Source organism: Saccopteryx bilineata, chromosome 6 (assembly GCF_036850765.1).
Source record: "Saccopteryx bilineata isolate mSacBil1 chromosome 6, mSacBil1_pri_phased_curated, whole genome shotgun sequence".
Lineage (NCBI taxonomy): Eukaryota > Metazoa > Chordata > Mammalia > Chiroptera > Emballonuridae > Saccopteryx > Saccopteryx bilineata.
Window position 1 is genome coordinate 40,142,748 of NC_089495.1, and position 23,061 is coordinate 40,165,808.

Here is a 23,061-nt window from a genome sequence, read left to right on the forward strand (position 1 = left end):
TTCAGGGAGAGTAAACAACTCCAACCAATCTAGAGCCCACGCCCCAAACACACCTTTCCTCCAGCTCTCCCTCTCCAGGCCACGCCCTCGCCCGGGGCCGGTACCGGATAACCAGGTTCAGCCTTTGTACGAAGCATCTTCTGAAATTATTGAAATTCATTCATTCCATGCCTGCACACCTGCCTCCCCATTCTTCCCCATGACCCCACCAAAAAAAGCTTCAACCCCCTAGCGCCCTCACACCCTCTGCCTCCTGCCAATCCAGGTGCTTCTCTTTGCGGCCTCCCCCTGACAGCATGGGATTTCTATTAACAAACCGTCATCTCCTGATCTGTTTGTCTAATATTACTCCTAAAGAAAGAACATATTATTTATGAAACAAACATATGTCTACATAATAGTTATATCTGCACAGTCATACAGCTTGATTTTAAAACAAACCACTAGAGCCCGAAGCTGCAAAAATGTGTTGAGAAAAACATATGAAGGGAAGCTGGATAAATGAGATTAATTGTCTCTATAGTTCTGATCAGGAAAACAGAAGCATGTGTGGAAGAGAACAACAAACAAGAGCACAGAAGAACATAGTTGTACCCTTTTATTGGCACAGTAACTTTTCAAAGGTTGGTGTGAATAAAAGTTCCAAGCAGGAAGACACGATGGTCTGATTCCATGGCTCAGAACTTCCCGACAGCCCACAGAAGCACATCAATGAACTAGGCGGTTGCATTACAGGAGGGTTGAGGGTATACAGCAGGTGAGCCATGCAGTGGCGCTCAGAGAGGACAATTGTTTGTGATGCAGCATTACTGCTCAAACCAGTAAATCTCAGCGTGCTTATTTGTACTGTGTAGACCTTTAAATGGATAGGACCCTTACATCCCAACAGATATGAATTTGAAGCCATGTATGCTGAGTGACACAAAATTTCCTGTAACCTATGCTGAAGTCAGGAGATGAGACTTAACTAAAGAGCTCACAATCCACATATCCAGAATACAGGGCCTGGGAAGGAACTGCATCCTAATCAATGAATGAAATATAAAGGCAGGGCAAAGCTAAACAACAACCTACTCCCAAAAGTCTTAGGTACTTTAGGTTAAACAATGGTATGTGAAAGAAAAAAAATCTAGAAATAATTTTTTAAAATTTGTATTTTGAAGAAAGGGAGCACCAATTGCATAAAGTTATAAAACACAGTAGAAAATATGTAAATAATTTTCAGGTTTGTAATTCCAATAAAACACAAACACCTCCAAAGGAAAAAAAAAAGAACACATGTCTTATAGAGTGTACTGTTGTAAAATGACTAGAGTACAAGAAACATGTGGTCAGATGATATAAAATCAGGTGTATAGTGTGCATGGATCCCTCCCCTCCTCCCCACGCTTCCCTCTTTCATCTCATCCACACGTTTTATGGTCTTTCTCTTGCTACATAGAGGTAGCGTGGCCCTATAACCACGGAGCCTGAAAATCAGAGTGTATCCTCACAGAATGGGTAAGAAAACACACACACACACACACACACACACACACACACCACACAGCCATGCACTCAGGGAATCTCAGGTATTGAACTCATCTGTCCTGTGCTTTTCTGTGTCGGTGTGTGGAAGAGCACCCAGCATGTATAGAGGCAGCTGCTGCAGCCTGGAGCACTAGGCAGCTGTACTCTACGAGTCTGTAGTCTGGACCACATCACATTGTGGTGTCCCAGAACTCCGAAGGCAGCCTGCTGCAGGAGGCCCCTTCAGGCTTCTTCAGGAGAGTCGGCTTTTTGCAAGGGGGTGGGGGAGGTGCTCTGGGCTCCGAGTGCTGCAGGATTTGCTGCCAGTCTTCTCTTTCCTCGCAGAGCTTTCTCCTCCAGTCCAGGAGTTCCTGCAGGGCCACACTTTCATTCTCTGAGAGCCTCAGCTGCTGGATTACCTGTGGGAGGAAAGAAGGGGTAGAAAGAGTAGCACCAAATATGTATTGTGAATGAGCGAGAAGTATAATAGCAACACCTGAAAGCCATGAGGCTGGACTGGCGTCAAAACAGACATCATCTGTTCCCTATGAAACCTCCAGGCAAATGGCATGCAACTGGGTCGACTGTGAGCGGCTGAATTAAGATGAGTGGAACAGAAAACCAATCAGTGGAATATTTAGGATAGGTATACAGGTTAACATGATATACCTCCAGGTGATACAAGACTTAAAGGTCTGTTTGCTCTTTGCCCTCTCTTGTTATATACTATACATTCTTATAACACCTTGTATTTCTTTCTGAATGTAATTTTTAACCATTGTAATTCTGTTTCACGTTTTTGATTTCTCAAGGTTCAGCCTATTCTAGGATCCACTCCGTCTATGCACAAGTTTACTAGTCACCATCTTTTAAGGTAATGTGACACCACTCTGACCACCATGTATTGCTCAAGGACAAGGATGGATGCCTTACTCTAGAGGGCCCATTCAGAGTCAATGTTAAGAGAGGACCATGCTAATATAGACTGTCTTTAAGAGTTCAGTGTAGCAAGGGACAGCCACTAAAATATCAAACGAACTCAGTGGAGGAACACCCACCACCCCACTGGTGTGTCAGTGCACGTGCTATTATGTGGCAGTGGCTCGAAGCTGTGATCTAATCTGGCAGCTGTGTGCTTGCTCTCTCAGACCTTGAGACCAAGGAGATGGGAATTTTAGGGGCCCTTGCAGGGCAGCAGCAGAATGTGCAATTGTGTCAGCTCCTTCCTCTCATTTCCATAGGGCACCCAAAGAGAGACACCCCGGAGACTGAGCCTGCTCCTGGCCGCAGCTGGGGCACTTCAGGACAACCACGCTCCATTGATTGCCGTGGGCTCCCCCTTCTGCCAGCAGCCAGTAATCTGTAACAGCTGCAGACTGCAGAAACCGTTTCTCCTGTCTAAAGTGAGTGTGCTGGTCTAAAAACTCCAGATTCTAGACATGGATAACAAATGAGAATGAGAATATTGAGAGAACTCAGAGGAAATGAGATGGCTCATCCCACGCCCAAGCACCCGCTGCTGTCTAGTGCCACTCCCATCCTCTTCGTCAAGACAGAGGAGAGCAAAACAAAGCAGGACACAGGCGGTTTCCTCTTGCGACAACAGGTACTTGTGTAAGAAGCACAAGTAGTCAGTGTTCCAGGACAATTCTAAAACCAACACCTTCCCCTAGACACCTGAACCTATTGTTTTGCTCCAGGAAGACAATTTTAAAGTCTAGAATCAGGTTGATGGGCAGAATGTTGAGGTATGGTGTTAAAATACAGAAACTGGAGGTCAAAGCCATACCCAGCGTGCATAACCAGATTTCTGGAGGTGGTTTGCAGCAAAAGGAGTTTTCCCAAATTGAATTTACAAACAACCAGAAAAAAAAAAACACCCTAAGAGTGGAAAACAGGACTGTGATTGTCCAATTCCTGAAACAACCCCAGGCATCAACAGAAAGTGAGCTGCTAAAGCAGCATGCCCCACTTAAAAGGGTGCTTTTCTTTAGCACCCAGCTTGCACCAGAATGACCTGGAAATGAGACATTCTCCTGCTAAGAAGACTCTTGTGGAAGCCAAATTGCCTCTACTGTCAGGGAAATGAGCCAAGAAAGTGAAGTGGAGGGTAGGCATAAAAATTATTTATTCAATAAACACTTTAGAGTGCTAAATACATGCCAGGTACTTTTCTAAGCACCTTACAAATGTGAACTCTATAAGGAGGGCTAGTATTTTGTGATGAGGGCATTGAGGCACAGAGGGGTTAAGTAATTTTTCCAAAGTCACATGGAAAATGGTGGGACCAGGCAGGCTGGTTCCAGAGTCTGCCTTCTTAACCATTATTCTACAGTGCTTATAATTTGCATAACAATTATTGTCCAGGATGCTAAAGACCAGGATCTCTACACCACCCTCATTTTCCCTCCTTTTTCTAAATGAAATTTGATTGAAATCTATATGTTTCCTCCATTAATGTATTTTAGTTCCTCTGTTTTCTCCACTAGTATATTCTATGTTGATTACATTTAGCTTCAGTCTCATTAACTCTATGAATATTGAGTATCTGAATATATGTTCCTTGGCATACATTCAGTATATAATAGCAACGATGGAAAAATGCTGTCACTGGATTTTTTTTTATGAGAGAATATTTAATTTGTGGCAGGGTACCTCTGCCATAGGAGTTGATTATTTTCCCAAAACTTCCTTGAAATATCATCTTTCTTGAGTAACAGAACTTTATATTGATTTAAAAACCAAACCAAACCAAACAAGGAGCTGCTACTTTTGCTAAGGACATTGTAGATCAGGGCAGCTACTGCTCCCCCATTGTAAAGTGGTAAGAAAGGAATAAATTACAAAAACCATGTTTTTAAAACATCACAAAGCTCTGGCAAAACTGAGAACTAGAGAAACCAAAATTCTGAATGAAGAGAATCTTTCTGAGTGAACAAATAATTACTAGCTTGTGTTCTGTTTTGTTTTTTCTCATGGGGGCATCTACCAATTCTGTTCTTCTGTAGGTCTAAGAGCATATTCTAGAAGAAAAAAAAAGACCATACAATATTTTTCTGGTGCATGGCACTACAGACACAAATTGAAAACTTGAGGATCCTCAAATGCATGATCATTTTACCAAAGGGACATTTGGTAGTTCTTCAACTATATGAATCAGTGGAGCCTTGGGCCAAAGGCCTATAAAAAGTAGAGTGAAATGTCCTATAATGACAGATGCTTTCAGAAGCAATAATTTAACAGAAGAGATGCTAAGCTCAAGCACATGACTAGTCTCATCTTAAAGACTTGCAGGCTTTAAAACTGAGTGGGGCCCTGGCCAGTTGGCTCAGTGGTAGAGTGTTGGTCCAGTATGTGGAGGCCCCATGTTTGATTCCCTCTCAGGGCACACAGGAGAGGCACCCATCTGTTTCTCCAAACCTCCCCCTTTTGCTTCTCTCTCTCTCCTCCTCCTGCAGCCATGGCTTGATTGAAGCAAGTTGGCCCCGGGTGCTGAGGATGGCTCCATGAACTCCACCTTATGCTCTAAGAGGAGCTTGGTTCCTGAGCAATGGAGCAAAGCCCCAGATGGGCAAAGCATTGCCCCCTGGTAGGCTTGCCTGATGGATCCCAGTTGGGCACATGCAGAGTCTGTCTCTGCCTCCCCTCTTCTCACTTAATAAAACTGAGTGGGGCACATGGCTGGAGAATGGGGCTCTCAAATATAGAGCTGGAGCTACTACAATGTATCAGTGATAAGGAACCTGATACGTTCTCAATCAAAGCATGAAAGGGTGCAGCCTGAGGATTGGAGGAGAACTAGAATTGGAATACAGCTCAATTTGTGATTGGGTTGATGTGACCACCCCTTGCCTTTGCTTCCTAACAAAGGATGATGATGACCTTTTAGGTTAAAATCATCATCTATAGCATATATAGTTTGTTTACATACAGTGCTTACTGTGCAATCAAAATTTACTATACATGTGAAGAGAAGGAAATTTAGCAAAACTGAAAAGATAAAACAGATTCAAAGATAATCTAGACTTAGAGCTAGCAGGTAAAGACTAAACTATCTGTGATTAAATATTTATGAGAACAGAGAAAAAATGGATAAATATAAGAAATGGCAGAATGGACATAAACATAAAAGGAGTAACTGAAGTAGAAGAGATACAAAGAACGTGGCAAAGCAATTGTTAAAGAGATGTTTCCAAAACTCGTGAATAGCATCAATACACACATTTAATCAGTTCAGTAAACCACACAAAAGATGAATACACACACCATCACCAACAATAAGAAAACACAAGGCATATTATGTTAAAAGTGACAAAGACCAAAGACAAAAAAAAAAAAAGATCTTAAAATCCAGAGGAAAAGCCACATTACCTTCAAAGAAATGATAGTAAGAGTGAAATCTAACTTCTAAACAGTAACAATGGAAACCAGAAAACAATGAATCACAGGTTAAAGTATTGAAAGAAAGTAATTCAACCTAGAATTCTGTACTCAAAAAATATCCCTCAAAAATGAAAGTAGAAAAAGAAAAATGAGGTAACTTGCCATCAAAAGTCTTGTGTGTGTGCATTTTTTTAAGGTGAGAGTAAATGATACTACATGGAAAAATAGAAATTTATGAGATAATTAAGAACAGTGGAATTAAAGGCATAAATAATATAGTTGCAACATCTTATAGACTTAAATTATGTATAAAACAAGAATGGATGCCACCAATAAGTACAAAAGCCAAGAAAAGTTACATGGAGTTTAGAGGCTCTAAGTTTCTAACAGTATTAGGAAAATAGAAAAAGTAATAAATTATGTAATGATGCAATAAGTAAGGTGCATGTTTTATTCTTTAGTGAAACTACAAAAAGAATAGTTGGAATGCATAATAAATAGCTCATAAAAAAATGCAAAATAAATGTCCATTTAATCTTTAAAAAAAAGTAAGAAAGGTACCACAAGAATATAAAAATGGACTCAACTCCTAACAAAACAGAGTAAAGCATAAAAATTAGACAGAGAGAATCCAAATCTCTCCAAGCAGTTGGCATTGCTCTTCCATGGCCCGATGACATCTGCGGGGTCATCTTCATGCTGATAAGAACATTAGCTGTCCTCACACCAAGCACAAAATACATCCATTTTATATTTCTCCTCAATCCCAAACTCTTTTCAGTAGCTTTGCATCATGACCAAAATCATATACTAGGTATAACCCTCAACCTTCATAATAGGAACAGATTTATAGATTGAATCACTCCAAAGAAACTGTGACAATCTACTGGGAGTGATGTTCAGTGGCTGCTGGTCTGAATTAGGCTTGTTTATTTAAAAAAAATCTGAATTCCCAAATACATTATAAAAGGCGAAACTTATACAAACAAACCATTTAAAAGCATTTTCTTAATGAGTGTATTGATGTCTTGAATGTCGTAAGGACAGAGGAATGCCACCTTTGAGTCAATGACCAACAGCTTTCTAGGCTTTTTTGATAAGCAAAAAATTGACTGATGTTTGCAATAATCAACTAATGCTCAGAATAAAACCTTTCATTGAGAGATCCCATGGAACTTTATTTTCTATTATAGAGATTAATAGGTATTGAGCGAAATTTAACAGCTATATCAAGATAGTTATCAGAATGGAATAAATGAGATGCTAAAATATTAACATTATTGATCATTCAAAAAAGCAAAACAGGCCCTGGCCGGTTGGCTCAGCGGTAGAGCGTCGGCCTGGCGTGCGGAAGTCCCGGGTTCGATTCCCGGCCAGGGCACACAGGAGAGGTGCCCATCTGCTTCTCCACCCCTCCCCCTCTCCTTCCTCTCTGTCTCTCTCTTCCCCTCCCACAGCCGAGGCTCCATTGGAGCAAAAGATGGCCCGGGCACTGGGGATGGCTCCTTGGCCTCTGCCCCAGGTGCTAGAGTGGCTCTGGTCGCGACAGAGCGATGCGCCGGATGGGCAGAGCATCGCCCCCTGGTGGGCGTGCCGGGTGGATCCTGGTCGGGCGCATGTGGGAGTCTGTCTGCTTCCCCGTTTCCAGCTTCAGAAAAATACAAACAAACAAACAAACAAAAACAACAAAAAAGCAAAACAGATTCTTCCCAAGTTACGTCTCAAATGAAGGTTAACATTCTGGGTAAAGCTATATGATAGGTCACTACTTTCAAACAGTTAAGTTCAGAGGGCATTTAAAATTTATGATCTGTGAGACAATAAACAGAAGATCAGAAGATAAGGGCAGTGTGTTCTAATAAATTTATCTGACTTAGTTAGATTTATTAAATTTATTAGATTGTGAGGCATAAAAATCACAGCTGTCACAGTCAAGAGTTTTAATATTTTAGAATATCAAACAAATGCAACTATGAATAATATTTCAATGGTGGTCAAATAATATATAAGCAACAAAAAGTATTCACAGTATTATTCAGCACTGTAAAAAAATCAAAATTAGTGTTTCTCTATTCTTTACTTTTCATAACCTATTTCTAATTGCAAAACCCCCCACAGCTTTCCTTCCCATTATTTGAAATTTCACAAAAATATTATCATTAGAAAGGCAATAATAATTTTTAACAAGAATTTTAGTTTTTCTACTGAAAGGGAAGCATTTCTTTTCAGAAGGAGAGGAAGTGGCTCTGGGGATGAGGGCTGCTGCTGGCAACGTGGGCTTGCTGTCAGCTGACTTCCCACCAGGTCTCATTTATCTGGGTCTGTTTGCAGGATAAAGATGTGATAATGTGTTTTTTTCTTAAATCTTGTTTTTCCACTGCTTTAAAGGATACATTTCCACCCCATGTCACCACTTTAGATAGCTAGTCACTTATTTAATTTCTTTTCTGCCTTGTTTTATATAAGTGTTTGTACACGAAGTCATCTTTCAGAACCAGAAGGTGAGTATTATAACTGATAAAGTAAAAAGTTGTTCCATATGTCTGAACCTTTGGATATCAAATGTCTTGCCTGTAAAGGGATTTTTATGCATGTAGTTCACCCAAGTATCTTAATGTGTTGCCCATGGCATAGAGATGAAGTGAGTCAAAAAGACAGAGTGTTGTTGTTTTTTTTTTAGCAACTTTTATCTTTTTTTTTTAATCATTTACCTTGGAAAGGAAACTCTGTGGATGAGGGTCTGTAGAGACCTCAAAGAAGTGGTAACTTTTGATCTAAATTTTGAAAAATGAGATGGTCAATTGGATGGAAAAGGGGGAATGAAGGCAGAGACAGGTGTTTCCAAAGTAGTTGATGTAGACATTGAACTTCATTCTTTAACATGAAACCATAAACCTATGAAGACACTGAGGTTGGTTGAGCAGAGGCGATATGGTTGACAGCCTGGGCTCCTGAATCAGAGAGCCTGGACTGGAATCTTAAATTTGCCACCTAATAGTTATATAACCTTGAGCAAGTCTATCAGCTTTCACATCTGTATATTGGGGTCACAATCACAATCTACCTCAAAAGGATGGGTAAGGATTACATGAGTAACATATGTGAGCTACTTAAAAGTGACCACTCTCTAAATGTGGGCTATTATGACTTTGTCATTGTTAGCTGTTTGACTTGAGAAAAATCTCTTCAACATTCTAAATCATAGTTGTCCTGATGACTCAATCAGACAATGTTAAATGGAGCCACTTCTCATAATTTATGGTCTTATACAAAAACAACATAGTCTCTTTCTTTCTTTCTTTCTTTCTTTCTTTCTTTCTTTCTTTCTTTCTTTCTTTCTTTCTTTCTTTCTTTCTTTCTTTCTTTCTTTCTTTTTTTTTTTCATTTTTCTGAAGCTGGAAACAGGGAGAGACAGTCAGACAGACTCCCGCATGCGCCCGACCGAGATCCACCCGGCACGCCCACCATGGGGCGACGCTCTGCCCACCAGGGGGTGATGCTCTGCCCATCCTGGGCTTCACCATGTTGCGACCAGAGCCACTCCAGCGCCTGAGGCAGAGGCCACAGAGCCATCCCCAGCGCCCGGGCCATCTTTGCTCCAATGGAGCCTTGGCTGTGGGAGGGGAAGAGAGAGACAGAGAGGAAAGCGCGGCAGAGGGGTGGAGAAGCAAATGGGCGCTTCTCCTGTGTGCCCTGGCCAGGAATTGAACCAGGGTTCTCTGCACGCTAGGCCGACGCTCTACCGCTGAGCCAACCGGCCAGGACAGTCTCTTTCTTTCTTGTCAACGTGAACCTTTCAAAATACTGAGCAACACACTGGATTCATAACAAAAAACGATTTACATATGATTTTAAACTAAAGAAAGTTCTACATGAAGAAAATGATAAAAAGTCTAGAGGTTGTTTAAATTTTAGAAGAGAAGGGTATACACAAATTTTAGTGAGTAAACAACTCTTAAATATTTCTATATGGAATTTGTATATGTATTTTCAGGGGTCCTTAAGTTCTTGGGAAAACCAAAAATTTTTTGCATTTTTGCTTTTATGATTTTTGTCAAAGTAATATACTATACTTTGTATCTACCTACCTTCTTTTTAAGCTTGCACTCAGTGGGATTTTATTTTCTGACTTTGTATTTTATTTACCAGCAGATTGACACAAGTAATATTGTTTATATTCTTTCAGGTTAATGAAAAAAGAGTGGGTGTATTTAATATGTAAGTAAGCATTCTCCTCCTAGAAAGAGCTAAGCGATCTGATAGTGTAGGTTGCCTGGCAGTTCAAATAGAAAAGAGGAACAGACATTTAGGTAAAGCCTGTGGCACAGGATGATATAAATATACTGAAGTTCATGGAATCTGAGTCAACTCCATATTCAGATTTTCAACAGTAATTTCATGGCAGCTAAACAAAATCATACTTAATTAATATGTTGAAAATTTTATTTTATTTTGGTTTTTGTAGGTTTTTGTTCTACTGAATTTATAAATTTGCTTTGGTTTACAGTTATAATGAGAGCTAAAAGAATACAGAGATTTTATGTAACAATTAATAAAGCAACTTAAGAAATGTTAAGAATCAAAGAGGATGTTTTTCCATTTAAAAAGGATCATATAAAAAATAAAATAAAACAAAACAATAAGGATCACATATATTATCACAGTGAGAAAAATGTTGATTGATATGGGTAGAATTCCCTGTGGGAAGAATTAGTGACTACTTGACAAGAATAGGGGAGTGCTTTAGAGCTCAAAATGAGTAAATTAATTTCTGTCCTGCATAATGCATCCAGTTCACTTACATGGAGGGTATAAACGAAGTTAATGTATGAACACCTGCATGCATGTTTGCGAGAAGGAACAGATATTACCATGATACAGGCATATCCCATCTTATTGACCACCACAGATACTGAGTTTTCTACAAATTGAATGTCTGTGGCAATTTTGTGTCTAGTCCATAGGTGTCATTTTCCTATAGGCTTACATTATGGTAAGTATTTTTTAATTAAGGTATGTACATTGTTTTTTAACAAGATGTTTTTGCACTCTTAATATAGTATTTTTTTTCTTTTCTTCTTTTCCAAATGAGAGGAGGGGAGATAGTGAGACAGACTCTCACATGCACCCCAACCAGGATCCAAGGGCAACTCCCATCTGGGGCCATGTTCACAACCAAGCTATTTTCGGTGCCTGAGGGGGAGATTCCACAGACACATCCTCAGAACCTGGGTTCTGAGGTACTCGAACAACCAATTGAGCCTTGGCTGCAGGAGGGCAAGAGAGAGGAAGAGAGAAGGGAGGGGGGAGGGGGGAGAAGCAAATGGTGGCTTCTTCTGTGTGCCCTGACCAGGAATTGAATCTGGGACATCCACATGCCGGGCTGATGTTCTACCACTGACCCAATTGGCCAGGGCCCTAACATAATTATTATATGCACTGGGAAACCAAAAAATTGGTGCAACTTGCTTTATTGCCATTTTTGCTTTATTGCAATATTTGCTTTTGTTGCAATGGTCTGAAAACAAACTCACAATATCTCTGAGCTATTCCTAGATATTAGACTTGTAGTTTTATTTCTTTTTCTTTTGGAAATGTAGGGACAATTTAGCACCTCACCTCCATCAAGGCCAAGAAAGGGAGTACCTTGAAATAACACCAGACTGATGGTGGACAAATCTCATATTTGAGATAGTTTACATCTCGAAGATTTAGATAACACCCTCTCAAACACTACAAAGCCCCAGGAATCTACTGAAAATGTTCTGATATCACATACGGTGTAAGTGGTTTCAGACCTATCAGTTACTCTGGATCCAAACATGCCTAGATGGGTTTGAATGGCTAGTGAGTGGGTTCACTGAAGAGAGTGGAACAGTCACCATAGACTTCAGGATGCACTGCCAAAGAATGCAATGCTTTAAGCAATCAAATCAGCTTATCTCATGTTATGGATTGAATGTCTGTGTCCCCCGAATTCACACACATGTTGGAATCCTAAAGCCCAATTTGACAGTATTTGGAACTGGGGCCTCTGGGAGGTGATTAGGTCATGACAGTGGAGCCCTCATAAGTAGGATTAATTCTTTTATAAAAGAAACTACACAAAGGTCCCTCACTTCTTTTGTCATGTGAGGACAGACTGACAAATCTGCTACCTGGAAGACAGCACTTACCTAGCCAGGTTCACACCCTGACCTCCGACTTCTAGCCTTAACAACTGTGAGAAATAAATTTTTATTGTATATAAGCTACCTGATCTGTGGTATTTTGTTATACAGTAACCTGAATGGATTGAGACAATTTATACCCCCAATTTTTATTTTTATTTTTGGATAGCATTGGGAAAAAATAGTACTATTTTGTAACAGGCACAAAACCCAGGTTTCTAGAAAAGAGCACAGGTTGTCAGCTTAAAACTCTTTGAAAACAAAATCTTTTAATGGAGAATCTAATAATATATTGTAAAATATCCTGTGATTTTTTATTTTTAAATTTGACATTTGAAAGAGATCTGAAAGCTCCAGAGTTTAGGGGGCACTTGTGATTCAGTATGAGAAAGCACCACATCACAGTATCCTGGAAGCTGGGACAACCTGACCCCTCAAAAAACTGACAAAGGAACCAGGCAGTATTACTCACACCACCCCCATGCGGGCTGGATGGAAGGGGGAGGAAGTCAGTATTTTTAGTTTATACTCTCCCCACTGCCAGTTTAGACCACCTAAAATGGGGCTTCTGTGGCACATAATAACTGCACATTTTTCTTTCTACTCTTAAGGAAGGACTACAGAAGGGAACTAAGCCATCTATTCTCAATAAATACATATGCGTCTTAAGTAACACCCCATTTCAAGCTCCCAGCATGTGTGAACAGACACAGAAATGATCCTGTCCAAATTTCTTTCCCTATAAGCTAGGGTACCCATCCTCAAACAGAATCTCTGACTTTCAGCAGGTTATTAACAGAATATCCCTTCATTCACACCGTAATCCTTAGATACAGTGCTACTTAGACACTGGTGATGCCTACCTCAACAACTCAGTAAGGGGGTTCAAACAGTGCTTCTATTTCGTTATTGAGGAAATCTTGCTGATTTGCTATTTAGCAGTGCAAGATGTAAACCTAGTTTCCATTTTCCCACCTTGATTTGTAAAGTATCTGTGTTTTCTAATGCCTAGAAGATATCAATTACATATAAAGAGTTTGATAAAGGGATGTAAAGATCGAGTTCATGCAAGTTTTATATCTAAAGTGGATTATATATAATTAGTTCACTTACTTCCAGGGGTTAAAAACCATCCCACAACCTAGAGGAAAACATATGTTGTAAAAGCTTAATGAAGTTTATTACATATAAATCTATATACTAATGGCATTCTATTGTCAGTAATAGAGTTTTATGAGATAAATTAATTAAAAATGAGATATAATTTTTTTTACTTCCTGAAGATGTGCATTTCTATGAATAATATTAATAAATGAAAATTAGTAATTTACCTTAAGTCTTTCCCTTCTAGGATAAAAATAACCTTTGATAAATAATTCATATGTAAAATCATGTTGCTGTTCATTTGTCACAGAATTGATTTTTCTATTGACTATTCACCCAAAGGTGAAAAGAGGCATTTACTGACATTTATGGAAATTAAAAGAAGGAAGCCCCTTGACTGAGTAGTGAATATTAGTGTCTCAAATGCAAATCCTATTTCTACTTCATGCTAACAAGATGTTGGAGGAAAAACATTAAAAAAAAAAAAAGACACTTGAGCCTGACCAGGCGGTGGCTCAGAGAATAGAGCATCAGACTGGGATGCGGAGGACCCAGGTTCGAGACCCCGAGGTTGCTAGCTTGAGCGTGGGCACATCTGGTTTGAGCAAAGCTCACCAGCGTAGACCCAAGGTCGCTGGCTCGAGCAAGGGATTACTCAGTCTGCTGTAGCCCCATGGTCAAGGCATATATGAGAAAGCAATCATATATGAGAAACAAGGAAAAACTAATGATTGATGCTTCTCATCTCTCTCTGTTCCTGTGTGTCTGTCCCTATCTATCCCTCTCTCTGACTCTCTCTCTGTCTCTGTAAAAAATAAAAATAAAAAAAACCTTGAAAATGACAGTTTGTAAAACCCAAGTCTACCTAAATACAACCTAAAATGTGGCATAAAATAAAATGTGACTCAAAAAGTTGTTGATTAAAAGGTTGTATATTTCAAAACTTTAAAAAACTATCAAGAAAATGATTTGAAAGTGAACATAGCATTTCTGGTTTAGGCAAAAAAGCGCTGATCCTTCCTAATTTAGAAAAAGGCATTTATACAGCAGCCCAATTAAGTTCATTCTTGCTCTTTTGTTTTCTTTGTTGACTAAGGGTTAAATTAAATAATGGGGAAAAATACCCGCTTAGAAGGTATGTTACAAGTTCTACTGGAAACAAGAGTAGCTATCTCTGGACAGCCAGCAGGGAGGGAGGAAAAGACAGCATTTTAATTTTTACCTTATTTGTACACTTTGATTTCTTTTAAAAATTCACCACTGCTCTTTACTTTCGTAAGAAGTAATATTATATTGGAACAGATTTAGTATAATTTAAATGGACTTTTGTTTGCATTTTGCAGCTGATTTTTTAGTTTATAGCTATGACTAAAAATGGACTCTGATGAGTGAATGCATGTTTCTATTAATGGAAAGTTATAAAATAGAAATTTAAAATTGTACTGCACATCATGTGATATAATTAATTTGTGCCATTTTAGGATATGGATTTTGTATGAGTTCTGGTCTCTTACTTCAATTCGTTTAAAATAAAACCCATGGCAATACAGTAGCAGAAATTGGTAACAGATACTTAGAGTATGCTTATAATGACATATTGTGGTAATGGGTTCAAATCAGGAACTCTATGGAAAAATATAAATCTTTTATATTAGAAACAGAAAATAAGAGTATTATAATACATTTTAAAATATTTTTCTTGGGATCATGTGGGAGTCTCACTAGAAATAGCAGAAGGTGTTACTGAGAAAAATTAACTAAATTTTATCTCTCCAAAGGATAAATCTGTTCATATAATTTGCTTATTCAGAAATCTTCCATGCTGTGATGTAAACAATCAAGTCCACATGCCTTAGCATGTTACATCTAGTCCTCTGTGGCTGGCCACACTCATTATTCCAGCTTCATGATCATCCATTCTCTCACAGACTCTGTATGTCAGCCCAATCAGATTGACCTCAAACATACTCTTATAATTCTACTTATCTTCTCTCCAACAGTTTGGATGCCTAGATATAGAATCCTCTGAAGTTTCCAAGGCCCACCTCTAAAAGTCATCTTCATGATATTGTTTTACATTCTTGAAGCATTTTCACATGTTATTATTCTAATAGATTCTTATAACCACGCAAAGTAAGTAGGTTAAATCTTATTAGTCTCATTTCATAAATGTTAAGATTCATCTTTAAAGCTCAAACTCACTTGGTTAGTCAGACTTAAATTCAAATACACTGAACTTAGTCTATCTTCTTAGGTACTAATTACAAGTGCCTGCCAAAAAGTTTTCCTTGTCTGTTAATCAATGAACACATGTGCTTTACAATGATTATTAAATGGGAGGTGCTGTGATGAGTTCTACAGGGCTTGGAATCACACAGTATGACTTACTCTAGCAAGAATCATTCATTCAAACTGAGCAACAAGGCAAATACATAGAGGTAATTAAATAAATGCTTAAATAGAACATGAAAGGAAAAATGTCACAAGGGAACACAGCATTAATTGACTAATAAATTATATATGTGATTATTGTTGTTGAAAAACTGAGAAAACGACTCATTTCAAGGCAAGATGGTCAAGAAATTTACACTGGGCTATGGAATTTTTTTCTGGATAAAAAAGATGAGTAGGGCACAAAAAGAAGAAAGAACGTTTGGATTGACTGGTAAAAAGGAATGGTGTTCATACTTTTATTCATGACTATATTTACTATTATAAAATACAAGACAGCGAGAAACACCCTGCAATGTGGTATAGGACTTGAGAGTTGGCTTCAAACTAGCAATGGAGCTGTGAATAAGTCTTTCCCCTACTTGCTTATTAGACAACATCTTTTTTAAAATTTTTATTAATTTTAATTTATTGTGTTTACATGGATTCAAGTGTCCCGCTGAAAACAACTCCCTCACCCCACCCCCATATCCCCCCTTAAAATACCCCTTGCCCTCCTCTCCTCGACACCATCCCTCCTTCCCTCTAGGATTTGCTGTCCTGCTATCTATACTATCTATATCTCCATGTTATGTATATATAGTTTCACGAATCCCTTTACTTACTCTGATCCAATCCCCTCATCTCCCTTCCCTCTGAACACTGTTCCTCTGGTCCCTGTGATCCGCCTCTGCCTCTATTCTGTTCCTCAGTTCACTTTGTTCATTAGATTCCACATATAAGTGAGATCATATGATATTTGTTAAAGAGACTGTCTTTGCTCCATTGTATGCTTTTACCTCCTATTGTCAAATATCAATTGGCCATAACGGTGTGGGTTTATTTCTGGGTTCTCTGTTCTGTTCCATTGATCTGTATGCCTGTTCTTATGCCAGTACCAAGCTGTTTTGAGTACAATGGCCTTGTAGTATAACTTGATATCAGGAAATGTGATACCTCCCACTTTATTCTTCTTTTTCAAAATTGCTGAGAGTATTTGTGTTCTTTTTTGGTTTCATATAAATTTTTGGGATATTTGTTCTATATCTTTGAAGTATGACATTGGTATTTTGATAGAAATTGCATTGAATTTATAGATGCTTTGGGTAATAGAGACATTTTAATGATGTTTGTTCTTCCTATCCATGAACACGGTATATGCTTCCACTTGTTTGTATCTTGCTTGATTTCTTTATCAATGTTTTGTAATTCTCTGAGTACAAGTCTTTTACTTCCTTGGTTAAATTTATTCCTAGGTACTTTATTTTCTTTGTTTAAATAGTGAAAGGGATTGTTTCCTTAATTTCTTTTTCAGACAGTTGATTGTCGGTGTATAAAAATGCCTCTGATTTCTGAATATTAATTTTATATCCTGCCACCTTGCTGAATTCATTTATCAGGTCCAGTAGTTTTTTGACTGTGACTTTAGGGTTTTCTATGTAAAGTATCATATCATACACAAATGATGATAGTTTTACTTCATCTTTTCCAATTTGGATGCCTTTTATTTCTTCTTGTCTGATTGCTGTGGCTAGGACTTCCAGAACTATGTTGAATAAGAGCGGTGAAAGGGGGCACCCCTGCCTTGTTCCTGATCTTAAGAGGATTGCTTTTAATTTTTGCCCATTGAGTATGATGTTGGCTGTGGGTTTATCGTAGTTAGCCTTTATCATGTTGAGGTATGTTCCCTATATTCCCACTTTGCTGAGAGTTTTAAGTTTAACAAATGGGTGCTAGATTTTATCAAATGCTTTTTCTGCATCTATTGATATTATCATGTGATTTTTATCCTTCCTTTTGTTTATGTGATGAATCACATTGATTGAATTGCGAATACTGTACCACCCTTGCCTCCCCAGAATAAAACCCACTTGATCATGATGTATGATTTTTCTCATGTATTCCTAGGTATGGTTTGCTAAAATTTTGTTCAGAATCTTAGCATCTAGGTTCATCAGAGATATTGGCCTATAGTTTTTTTTCTTTGTGGTGTCTTTACCTGGTTTTGGAATGAGGATTATGCTAGCCTCATAAAAGGAGTTTGAAAGTCTTTCTTTCTCTTGAAATTTTTGAAATAGCTTGATAAGGAAAGATGTTAGTTCTTCTTTGAATATTTGGTAAAATTTGCCTGTAGAGCCATCTGGTCCAGGACTTCTGTTTGTTGGGAGTTTTTTGATAACTGCTTCAATTTCATTTGTTGTTATCAGCCTGTTTAGGTTTTCTGATTCATTTAGATTGATTTTTGAAAGATTTTATGCTTCAAGGAATTTATCCATTTCACCTAGATTGTCCATTTTCTTTGGCATAGAGATCTTCATAGTATTTACTTATAATCCTTTGTATTTCTGGAGTGTCAGTTGTTACTTCCCCATTTTCATTTTAAATTTTATTTATTTGAGCCCTCTCTCTTTTTTTCTTGGTGTGTCTGGTTAAAGGTTTATCATCTCCCGGGTTCGATTCCCGGCCAGGGCACATAGGAGAAGCGCCCATTTGCTTCTCCACCCCCCTCCCCTCCTTCCTCTCTGTCTCTCTCTTCCCCTCCCGCAGCCAAGGCTCCATTGGAGCAAGGATGGCCCGGGCGCTGGGGATGGTTCCTTGGCCTCTGCCCCAGGCGCTAGAGTGGCTCTGGTCATAGCAGAGCGACACCCCGGAGGGGCAGAGCATCGCCCCCTGGTGGGCAGAGCATCGCCCCTGGTGGGCGTGCCGGGTGGATCCCGGTCGGGCTCATGCGGGAGTCTGTCTGACTGTCTCTCCCCGTTTCCAGCTTCAGAAAAATACAAAAAAAAAAAAAAGGTTTATCAATCTTATTTACCTTTTCAAAGAACCAGCTCTTGGATTCATTGATTCTCTGTATTTTTTTTTTAGCCTCTTTGTCATTTATTTTCATTCTGATCTTTATTATTTCCTTCCTTCTACTTCCTCTGGGCTTTGTTCGTTGTTCTTTCTCCAGTTCTTTTAAATGCAAAGTTAAGTTGTTTATTTGAGCTTTTTTTTATTTTGCTCTTACGGTATGCCTATAGTTCTATGAACTTCCCTGTCAGGACTGCTTTTACTGTGTCCTAGATTTTGAGTTCTTGTATGTTCATTTTCATTTGTTTCAAGGAAATTTTTTATTTCTTCCTTGATCTCATTGTCAACCCATCTGTTATTTAATAACATGCTATTTAGCCTCCAAGTGTTTGAATGTTTTTCAGTTTTTCTACTGTAGTTGATTTCTAGTTTCATACCACTCTGATCAGAAAAGATGCTTGATATTATTTTAATCATCTAAAATTTATTGAGACTCATTTTGTGTCCTAACATGTGGTCTATTTAGAGAATGTACTATGAGCACTTGAAAAGAGTGTATATTCTGCTGCTTTGGGATAAACGGTTCTGAAGATATTTTTAAATCCAGTTGATCTAGAGTATCATTTAAGGCCACTGTTTCTTTGTTAATTTCTGTATGGAAGATCTATCTCTTGATGTTAGTGAGGTATTAAAGTCCCCTACTATTACAGTATTGCTGTTGATCTCACCCTTTATGTCCATCAAAATCTGCTTTATATATTTAGGTGCTCCTATATTAGATGCATAGATATTTATAATGGTTATATTCTCCTGTTGTATTACTCCATTTATTATTAAGTAGTGACCTTCTTTATCCCTTACTATATAGCCTTTGTTTTAAAGTCTATTTTGCCAGATTTAAGTATTGCTATTCCAGCTTTTTTTTTTCATTTCCATTTGCAAGAAATATTTTTTTCCATCTCTTCACTTTTAGTCTATTTGTATCTTTTGTTTTGGGGTGAGGTTCTTGTAGACAGCATATGTATGGGTCCTGTTTTCTTTCTTTTTTTTAATTATTTTATTTTATTTATTCATTTTAGAGAGAAGAGAGAAAGGGAGAGAGAGAGAGAGAGAGAGAGAGAGAGAGAGAAGAGAGAGACCGGGGGGAGGAGCTGGAAGCATCAACTCCCATATGTGCCTTGACCAGGCAAGCCCAGGGTTTCGAACCGGCAACCTCAGCATTTCCAGGTCGACGCTTTATCCACTGCGCCACCACAGGTCAGGCCTGGGTCCTGTTTTCTTATTCACAGTTACCCTATGTCTTTTGATTGGAGCATTTAATCCATTTACATATAAGGTTATCATTGATATGTAGTTGTTTATTGCCATTTTATTCTTTAAATCTACATTCCTCTTTTTCTAGATTTTCTTTTTCCTTTGTTTTGTTTACAACAGACCCCCAGCATTTCTTATAGTATTGGTTTGGTTGTAATGAATTCCTTGATTTTTTTTTTTTGGTCTGGGAATCTTTTTATTTTTCCTTCAATTTTAAATTTCCTTCAATTTTATCCTTGATGGATAAAGAAGTCTTGGTTGTAGGTGTTTGTTTTGCATCTCTCTGAATATTTCTTGCCATTCCCTTCTGGTCTCAAGTGTTTCTGTTGAGAAGTTAGATGTCTTCCTGATGGGGGCTCCTCTGTAGGTAATCAACTGCTTTCCCTTGCAGCTTTTAGTATTCTTTCTTTGTCTCTTAACTTTGGTATTTTGATTATGATGTGTCTTAATGTAGGTCTCTTTGGGTTCCCCTTTAATGGGACTCTTTATGCTTCTTGAACTTGTGTGACTTTTTTCTTCATCAATTTAGGGGAGTTTTCAGCTATGATTTCTTCAAAAAGGTTCTTTATCCCAGCCCTGGCTGGTTGGCTCAGTGGTAGAGTGTCGGCCTGGCGTGCAGAAGTCCCGGGTTCGATTCCCGGCCAGGTCACACAGGAGAAGCACCCATCTGTTTCTCCACCCCTCCCCCTCTCCTTCCTCTCTGTCTCTCTCTTCCCCTCCCGCAGCCTAGGCTCCATTGGAGCAAAGATGGCCTGGGCGCTGGGGATGGCTCCTTGGCCTCTGCCCCAGGCACTAGAGTGGCTCTGGTCGCGGCAGAGCAACGCCCCGGAGGGGCAGAGCATCACCCCCTGGTGGGCAGAGTGTCGCCCCTGGTGGGCATGCCGGGTGGATCCCGGTTGGGCGCATGCGGGAGTCTGTCTGACTGTCTCTTCCTGTTTCCAGCTTCAGAAAAATACAAAAAAAAAAAAAAAAGATTCTTTATCCCTTGTTCTTTTTCTTCCCCCTCAGGAACCCCTATGATGCAGATGTTGTTTTGCTTCGTGTTGTCACAGAGCTCTTTTAGAGTTTCCTCAGACTTTTTGAGCCTCTTTTCTTTTTGCTGCTCTGCTTCTGTGCTTTCATTTATCTTGTCCTCTAAATCACTGATTCACTCCTCTGATTCATCCAGCTTGCTATTAATTCCTTCCAGTGCAGTCTTCATTTATGATATTGTATTTGTCATTTCTGACAGATTCATTTCTATGATCTCAATGTCCTTTTTGATGCTTGCTATCTCTTTATTTAGTTGCTCATTGTGTCCATCCATTGTTGCTCTAAGATGCTTGAGCATCCTGAAAATCATTGTTTTAAACTCTGCATCTGGTAGTTTGGTTATTTTCATCTCATTCAGTTTTTTTTTCTGGGAATTTCTCTTGTTGATTCATTTGGATTGCATTTCTCTGTCTTCCCATTTTGTCTGTGTATAGACTCCTCCTTTGGGTGTGCTGTTTGTGTAGCTAGCTGAGTCTAATGTTGGTGTTCCCAGCTTCCAGTTGTGTTGTTTCTAGATTTTCTTGGGTTAGCATCAGCTGTTGTTTGTAATTCACTGTGGGCTACTTGTCTGCAGCTACTGTTCTTTTTGCTGTTTGTGCTGGTATTTTCTATGCCTTAGCTGGGTCAGGTGTGCGGAACCCTTCCTTAAGATACCATTCTAACAAGAGTTGTTAGGTCTTGAACTAATGCTCTCCACATCTGGCCCCTGGATGTGCCATCCCTGGACCTCCCTGGAAGGAACCTGGTACGAACCAGTGTGGTTCACTGCCTACAACTGGCCCTTATCAATCTTCTTGGAGTCATAAGCAATCCAGAGTTTGTGGCTGCCTCTGCTGGGCCCAGGGGGTATTGTATATATCAGCTCCACTCCTAGGCTGGCTTTTATGTACTTTTGGCCTAGGGAAAGTCCACTTAAAAGTTCAAGTTCCCCTGATTCCCACTTTTTGATGCCTCTTGCAGCTGGCTGCTTGTTGGGCTCAGCACAGTAATTCAGGGACTAGAAGGGTAGTGGTTTGCCGCTTGACCTCAGGTATCATTCTATCCAGACTTTTTTTTCAGACCTCAGTAGGTGTGGCCACAGGAGTCCAGTGGGTTTAGTCTCTGAGATCCAGAGATGTGGTCTGCCCAATGGTCACACTGCTGCTGGGTGTGTTGCTGACGGGCAGCCAACATCTTAATTTGCATTGATTTGTAGCAATGTACCTGTTAAGTTATTGATTTCTCAAGATACTTTTTCTGGAAACAACCATAATCTATAATTATATTATTAATTATAATTAAATAAAAATAAAAACAATCATTTTATGAAATTGGATACTTAAAAATTATCAACCCAATTATAAAATAGCTTGAATTAGGAAATAGGCATAGTTTAATAACTTCACTGCCACAGAATTTATCATTTGCATAGAGGAAAGGATCTCCCCTGTCATCAGCCTTGATTTCAGCTCCCTCCAAAATTTAGTTACCAGTTAGAGTCATCCACTTGAGAACTAGAGGTAAGAGAGGCAATTTTTTATAATCACTAAATGCACCAAGTTTCTAAAAATATTAAAATATTTCTCAGGGTGCTCACTTTGTTATAGGGGATACCTTTGTCCCTGAGAAAAATTAAGCCTATTGATTCTGAGCAATTTCTGAGAGACCAGTTATTAAGAGTTACAAGCTTTGATTTCTTACATATAAAAACTTGATGGGAGCCCACTGATCATTATTTTGTGTAAAAATGTGTGATAAACAATATTCCAATAGTTCTATCGTCAGAATATATACTAAACATGCACAATTTTTGCTACTGTAAGGAATGAAGATGGCCAATAATGGGGTTAAACTTAGTTAAGTATTATAAATAATAATGCTCAGCAGCAATATGCAAAATATTAAGCAAAATTAATGATGTAAGATGATAAAGTTACCCAACATGCTTTAACAGGCAGATCCCAAATACCAGTAGCTGACACAAATAAAGTATACCACTGCATTAAGGCCAAATTGATTGTTTCTGATCAGTGAGTGACCCTCCATGTTGTCATGAGTGTACTTTGCATCGTCTTGAATCTTGGACTATTCTGTATCTACCTTTTGAATGGGAAAGGGCATGGAATACTCATAGGCAAAGGAAAGTTTGTATGGGTCAAACTATGAAGTGCCTCACATTACTATGGTTCCTATTCCATTGGTTAGGTAACAGTCACATGACAATTCCGAAACACAGGAGAAGCTGGGAAATGTAGTCTATGTGCTTACAAAGAAGTGGACTGTGGGCACAATGATCCCTGGAGTCAGTAACAGTCTTTAAGACACAGTCATGGTTTAATCATGCAGGTAC

The 23,061-nt window shown here is 38.9% G+C and overlaps 1 protein-coding gene across 2 annotated transcripts in view; it reads right to left on the reverse strand.

The window, feature by feature from the left end:
* Nucleotides 1–584: 584 nt before the first annotated feature.
* The window catches only part of MYO16 (myosin XVI), a 596,349-nt gene continuing 573,872 nt past the window's right edge, over nucleotides 585–23,061 (reverse strand). For both annotated transcript variants that reach the window (XM_066236132.1, XM_066236131.1), the window contains exon 35: nucleotides 585–1,928. In XM_066236132.1, coding sequence (XP_066092229.1) covers nucleotides 1,701–1,928 — 228 coding nt within the window. In that variant the 3' untranslated portion in view covers nucleotides 585–1,700. The remainder of the gene's footprint in view (nucleotides 1,929–23,061) is intronic.